This window comes from Rosa rugosa, chromosome 7 (genome assembly GCF_958449725.1).
Source record: "Rosa rugosa chromosome 7, drRosRugo1.1, whole genome shotgun sequence".
Classification (NCBI taxonomy): Eukaryota; Viridiplantae; Streptophyta; class Magnoliopsida; order Rosales; family Rosaceae; genus Rosa; species Rosa rugosa.
In genome coordinates this window covers 20,980,855-20,988,003 of record NC_084826.1, presented here as the reverse complement: position 1 = coordinate 20,988,003, position 7,149 = coordinate 20,980,855, and the positions used below count along the sequence as shown (strand labels likewise).

General features: G+C 39.9%; 1 protein-coding gene across 1 annotated transcript; it reads left to right on the top strand.

Annotated features, from left to right (window-relative positions):
• Positions 1 to 407: 407 nt before the first annotated feature.
• On the top strand, positions 408 to 1,918 carry LOC133722110 (large ribosomal subunit protein eL21z/eL21y). Its single transcript, XM_062148926.1, has 2 exons — positions 408 to 724; positions 1,487 to 1,918. Exons 1-2 carry the CDS (start codon positions 488 to 490, stop codon positions 1,742 to 1,744), a joined length of 495 nt encoding a protein of 164 aa, XP_062004910.1. The 5' UTR covers positions 408 to 487; the 3' UTR covers positions 1,745 to 1,918.
• Positions 1,919 to 7,149: the final 5,231 nt, after the last annotated feature.

Here is a 7,149-nt window from a genome sequence, read left to right as displayed (position 1 = left end):
ATTTTTCTCAATTCTTTTGTGAGAGAAGCTTATTTTACAAAATAGTTAAGAGTAGCTGTGAATTTTTCTCAATTCTTTTGTGAGAGAGGCTTGTTTTACAAAATAGTTAAGAGTAGCTATGAATTTTTCGCTAAAACCCGGGTCAACTTGCCTCAATACCCTTCATTTCTTTAGGCCCTTTGATCCCCTCTTTTACACCAAAAAAAAAAAAAAAAAAATCTCTTCTTTCTAAACTGGGCCCAACTTGTGGCTCCTTACACTTGGGCCATTCATCCTTTTTTGTTTTTGGTCACATTGGGCCATTCATCTCAAAACATTAACATACAACACTACATGCCCAGCCCACATCTCAACCACAGAAACCCTACCCGAGGCAGCTACTATAAAACCAAACGAACCCTCAGCCTCTCTCAGAATTCTCATATTCCCAGCCGCTCCACAGAAAACCCTAGAGAGTGAGAGAGAGAGAGAGAGAGAGCAGCTCAAAATGCCGGCTGGACATGGTCTCCGATCACGAACCAGAGACTTGTTCTCTAGGGCCTTCAGGAAGAAGGGTTACATCCCACTCTCGACTTACCTCAAGACCTACCGGATCGGCGACTTCGTCGACGTCAAGGTCAATGGCGCCATCCACAAGGGTATGCCCCACAAGTTCTACCACGGCCGCACAGGTCGCGTCTGGAACGTCACCAAGAGAGCCATCGGAGTTGAGATCAACAAGCAGGTCATTTACTCGGAACCCTTCTTTTTTACTTCTTTGTTCTTCCATGTTTTCGGTTTTTGAAGTTATGTCTGATTTTGGGCGAAAATGATTGTATGGATTTGTGAGCTATTGTTGAAGTATGCTGGTTTTTGTTGTTGTTCTTGTTTAGGGCTGAGAGTAACGAGTTAGGTCTGGGCAATCTAGTTTTGGTGTTTTAGTGTTTGGATTTGATAGATATTTCGTAGATGTGTGAAGGTTTTCAAACAAAAAAAATTAATTCATCTTGTTCATTTTACCTTTGATGTTATACTGTTTCAGTGGGTAGTGCTTATTGTTGATATATTGTTAGGTTATGTTTTCGGTTACGTCAGATAATAAGACCCACTGCAATTAAGATTGCAGGATTCGAATAAGCCTTGGTTGAAGTTGAATAATGAGAATTAGTACTAGGATGTGATGTGATTGTTGTTAGGCTTTACTCATTATGAGGTATGTTTGGAGTACGTATCTTGATTTTCTTTTGTGAGGGTCTTGAGAGTTTAGATAAATTGATGGTTTTTCGATCAGCGGTTACTATGTAAAATGGTGTTAGTAGTTGTAACATGAATTGTATTCACAGTTGTCAGAATCTAGGTTGCTTCGTTATGAGCTTGTGATCGCACAATTCTAGTTGTATGCCCTGCTTTTGTTAATGCAACTTTATACACTACACAACCCAATTGTTTATTGTATGTTCTTCTCAATTCAAAGGTTTTCTGATTGTATACTTTTAAATGAGAGCAGGTGGGTAACCGAATTATCAGGAAGAGGATCCATGTGCGTGTGGAGCATGTGCAGCCATCCAGGTGCACTGAAGAGTTCCGTTTGAGGAAGGTGAAGAACGATGAGCTGAAGGCAGAGGCCAAGTCTAAGGGTGAGGTCATCAGCACCAAGAGACAGCCAAAGGGTCCCAAGCCCGGTTTCATGGTTGAAGGTGCAGTTATGGAAACTGTTACTCCCATTCCTTATGATGTCGTCAATGATCTTAAGGGAGGTTACTAGGTCTACATTTACTTGGCTTTGTTCACCATCCGGACTAAGTGGATGTCTCTTTAGTTTGTCCTCTTATAAATTTTTGAGATATTTTTATTTGCTGCAGAAGTACTGGTTTAGTTTTGATTAATGTGTTTTGATACATGTGATGTTTTGAAGTACAATCTTGTGCGAATCTGGAAATTTTCTTTGCGGTAGGTCAATGTTTTTGAAACATGCTTAAGTTGCTTGACTGTCTGTTTCTAATGCCAGGCACTGCTGGCCCTTGAATGGTCAGTATTAAGTTTTTGAACATGGTGAGGCATTTTGCTGGCTCATACCTGCCATTATCTTTGAATTACATAAGATGATAGTTTAGGGATGGCATGAGAAATATGTAGTCATATTTGGTCATGAGGGAAAGTGTTTCAGTACACAATAAAACATGTGAGACCTTTGGCTCAAATCCTTTTATGTATTTTTGGTCATCGTAACATTATTCATTTCACCGTCACTTTGTTAAACAGTTTCACCACTTTTCTCAAGGAACCCTTGTTTGGTTAGTAATTGTTCAATTCAAAAACAAAAGTTTCTTTTCAAATAGAATCCTAAACAGGCCCTGGTGTTTTTTTCCCCTAAAATTTGGAGTGTGTTGAAATCTGTACATTCTTTCTGCGTTTCATTTGAGTGGGTGTAAAACAGCATTTGGAACACGATTTGCCCAGTTCTAGCACAATGATATGACCTGTAGCAATATGAGCTGCGAGCTTGCGACCCATGCCCAATGTTTGAAAGAAATACTTTGATTCTAGTTGGTTGTCCAACATGATTCGACCATATATCAAGCCACACATTGTTTCTTGGCATTTTAACAGAATGGAAACACCTTCCAAAAATGATCTAGATCTTTACGAAGATGGGGTAGATTCAGCTTCCACCAGTGGTGATTTTAGTTTCCGTTATTATGGTCATAAGAATCTAACATATGCTCAAATGAAGCTTATCGTCGGCACTGGACAAAGTGAGATTGGATTCCAAAAGAGCTAATTTTATCGTTCAGAAAATGCTCTGTTTATAGAAGAAACACTACATTTTTCTTTGCTGGTTTATCTGTCCAACACCTGTTCATTTACGTTTTTTTTTTTTCATAAGAATCTTTGCAACGTGTATAACAAGGCGTTGCCCTTTGCATCTTACAATGACAAAGCTTTGAGTCTACAGTCTTCCTGACCTCTCAGTAAAACTATGAAGGCATCCTGCACTCTCCTCCTCTTTCTTCTTGTTTCAGGTTTCTCTTTCAATAGCATATCCCACTGGTTTTCAATTTGTCTAATCTGATATATCATTCTCGTTTTTTCTTTTTCTGCTAATTTTAATCTCAATTTCACACACACATGACATGCATGTACAATAGGACAATAATCAAGCTCATTTTGAGTCTGCATATCATATTTCTTTAAGGATCACTTCCCATCCATTGGCCATGAAAATCCATATCACTAGATCAAGATCCGGTGATTGATATTAATTGCAAAAAGAAAATGCTGCATTGGGTTTTGATTTTCAACGAGACCACTAGATATTCATGGTTCGTTGCCTCATACTTGAATCATTTGCATATTCCTGCTGTTGGATTTTCTGGACAGTCGGAATCTTGGCATCCTCAACTGACCGCGGTCGTGCACACGCGATAAGGATCCCCGAGCACTCATGTCATAAGCAGATTGAGTCAAGCAAATGTGAGCTCCAGAAATGCATTCAGGAATGCTCCAAAGAACCATCTGGCGCAGGAGCGTGCAAAAATACCATTTGCTTTTGCACATACTATTGCAAGGATCCTCCAAATTGATACATTTTAATCCTTGCAGTGCAATCGTGCTGCGAGTTAAACTATAAGACTATGAATCATGTGGCATGCATATTATCAAACTCAAATATCGGTAAATAACAGCATTGCGATTGTTGTTAGTGATCGAGTTATGTATTTTCGTGTGTGTGTGCAAATTCAGCGTTGATAGCTGTAAGTACAAATTTGTGTTGCATGTTTTCTTTCATTTATTACCAGAATTTGGATAACAGAATCAGTTCAGTGCATTGAAATTGTTTAGCAGGCAGCCGGTTTGCGAGTTTTGTGTTGAGTCGAGTACGGTGAATGTATGGAAACTAGACTAAAAACTAAAAAAAAAAAAAAAAAAAAAACAGATTCATGCTAGAAGTGTTTTCACTTCAATGATAAATAAATTTTGTGCACAGTTCTGACAGTCACTTCAATCTACATCTATACTATAAACTCAGCTATATTTCATCTTCATATTATGGAGTCATTCCTACGTTTCAATGATCATGATCAGTTTTACTAATGTCAAGATCGAGGACAAGACATGTATGAGGTGCCAAATTGAATGAAATAAGATTTTAGCTAGAGTGGTTAGAGATGTGATCAGAGAAATAGCGTATTGGATTGCTCAGGAAGAGGTACTTGGGAATGTTCTAACTGCTACATCTAATGGTGATCCTTTTAGGGAATTATGGAGAAGACTACGGAGAGCTAAAGTGCCAGGCAAGGTTCAAATATGTGTTTGGAGAGCATGCAACAACCTGCCGCCCACAAGAGGAAGACTGCTTACGAAGGGTTACGTTGGTGACGGGCTGCCTTTTGTGCATGAACTGATTGGAATACACAGCTCATGTTTTTAAGTGTCCTATTGCTGTGGAGTTGTTATCTGCACCCCCTGTTAATTATGGCATGCCTTGCATCTCAAGGCAGAACTGTTCGAAAAATTAATGATGCTCATGTGGGCGCTATCGAAACAGATTGTTTGGAGGCCATGCGATTTTGAACAAAGATTATGAGCTTTATGTGAATGGCAGTTTAATAGATGACTTACAAGTTGCTATGCGCAGTATCAAGGGTGTGCAGAGTGCAGACTGATAAACCAATCATTAATTGATCAAGCATGACTTATCTTATGTTACGTGATATACTCACTATCTCATATTCAGTTTCTCTATTGTAATTATCTTCTCTTCTCTTAGACGTACGAGTATAGATAGGTTTCTGTTTACCAGTCTTTATCTTTCGTATATGTAGAGTCTCACACTCCTAATACAATTGTACTCGTAAGTTACTGATCAATATATAAGCAATCGTCAGCACAATTCATAGTGTGTTCGACAACGCTTCAATTCAAATCCTTATGGTCACGAGCCTAAACGTCCAACAATTTTTTTTTTCCTCCCACCCACCCTTCCCATGGCTACTACTCCGATTACCTCTTCCACCACCGCTGGGGTCACTTCCTCCACCATTTCCACCTCCACCATGTCAACTGCAATGTCCACCACATCATCAATTGAGACCTCTCCTCTGTCACCAACTTTATGTCCATCAAATTGGACCATACCAATTATGTACCATGGTTGGCTCAAATTCTGCCCACTCTCAAGGGTAGAAAACTGATGGGATATGTATGGCACTTCTCGTTGTCCCTCTTGCTTTAAAACCGATGCAGCAGGTCAATTGACAGATGAAGTCAACCGTGCCTATGATCTTTGGATGGCACAAGACCAGATGGTGCTTGGTTGGATTAACAACTCGCTCACACCGGTAGTGCTTGCTTCGGTTGCTCATAGGCAGGGTTAATTTCATCTGTCAATTGACTTGCAACATCGGTTTTAAAGCAAGGGGGACAATGAGAAGTACTGCCATCGACATATCCCATCAGTTTTCTACTCTTGAGAGTCAACAGAATTTGAGCCAACCATTGTGCATAGTTGCCTTGGTACGGTCCAATTTGATGGACATAATAGAAAGTTAGTGACAAAGGGAGAGGTCTCAGTTGATGATGTGGTGGACATTGCGGTTGACATGGTGGAGGTGGAAATGGTGGAGGAAGTGACCCCAGCAGAGGTGGAAGAGGTTATTGTAGTAGTAGCCATGGGAAGGGTGGCTGGGAGGAAAAAAAAAATTGTTGGACGTTTAGGCTCATGATACCATAAAGGATTTGAACTGAAGTGTTGTCAAGCACACTACGAATTGTGGCTGACGATTGCTTATATATTGATCAGTAACTTACAAGGCGAACACCTTCTCATAGACCCCAATCCTTTATGGTATCAGAGCCTCAAGGCGAACGCCTTACTGAGGCTCTCCAGAAAATGCCTCGGCTACGTCTCAGCCTTTTAAAACATTGATGGCTACTACTCCAATAATAACCTCTTCCACCTCCGCTGGGGTCACGCAGATCCAACATGCTCCCAGAACATGCAATGCAGTGGCGCATAGATTGGCCAATATAGCTTTTGAAGCTGATCAAATGGAAGTGTGGTTCCATAAAGCTCCTAACTGTATCTTAGATGTACAACAGCAGGATTGTAATTAACCATATTACTTAACCCTTGAGTGGAAGATTTTTCTCCTTAAAAAAAGAAAAAGAAAAAAAAGTTCATTAGAAAAAGCATCATGGAGTGTAAAAAAAAAGCGTTTTACACCTTTTACAGTTCTACTGATGTATTGGGAAGTCAGCGTATAATTGTACATTATTTGATACATACAAACTTATAAAGTTCGAGACCATTACTATTCATTAGACAAGTCATAATACTATGTACTCCTCAACTCTTCAATACACAAACGCATAAAATTCGAATCGAATGATAACTTCAAAGATAAATGTGCCCACCTCTCTTTTCATTCTTATTTGAAAGTTCATTTACTGCCAGAAAGGTCATTTGTGCGTTGAGCAGCACCAAAAGCTGAATTATTTGATTCGTGAAGCTTTATCATCCCCTGATCATAAAATCGTGGACTTCAAGGAGTTTTCGAGCGTAGTTGAGTTAATAACTCCCAAACTGACTCTTTTAAACAACAGGAGAATAAAAAAACTTGTTATTTGTCACATAAATTCCGTTATTCGTATGAATTATGCCTGTGAGGCATTCTTCCATCCAAATTATAGCTTCTCGCTTGTAAGGGCAAAAGCTTGAGAAGCTTACCTTTTTCAAAGATACAACGCTTGCAAATATATTTGGAGATTTTATTCCAACATTGGGTCCTTACTCATCCCGAAAACAACTTTTGGTTGTAGTTTGGATCCTTGGATGGTAGTTCCAAATCCTTCATGACCAAGTGACCAACTATATTAGGGGGGTCTGTGTGTCACAACGTATATAGTGCAATATGGGCGCGTTTTTTAGGGGGATTGTGTTACCCCGTCTTAATTTCTTTAGGAGTCCCGCACTCCTCAAGCCTGATTCATGCTATAGAATGCCTTGACCCACGTTTGGTGCCAGCAGGATTAAGTATAGAACTAAAACACACTAACCTGCAAAACCAGCGAAGCTCCAAACAGTGACCTAATTAGAACTCCGCCATCAGGCCACCTCAGGCTGGGTCACCGTTCGGGAGTCGCCGACGTGCCTCTAGCCTCAGTTGG

Coding starts and splice junctions, on each gene's coding strand:
- LOC133722110 (XM_062148926.1), top strand. CDS start 488: ATGCCGGCTGGACATGGTCTCCGATCACGAACCAGAGACTTGTTCTCT. Junction 725..1,486: donor GAGTTGAGATCAACAAGCAG/GTCATTTACTCG, acceptor AAATGAGAGCAG/GTGGGTAACCGAATTATCAG.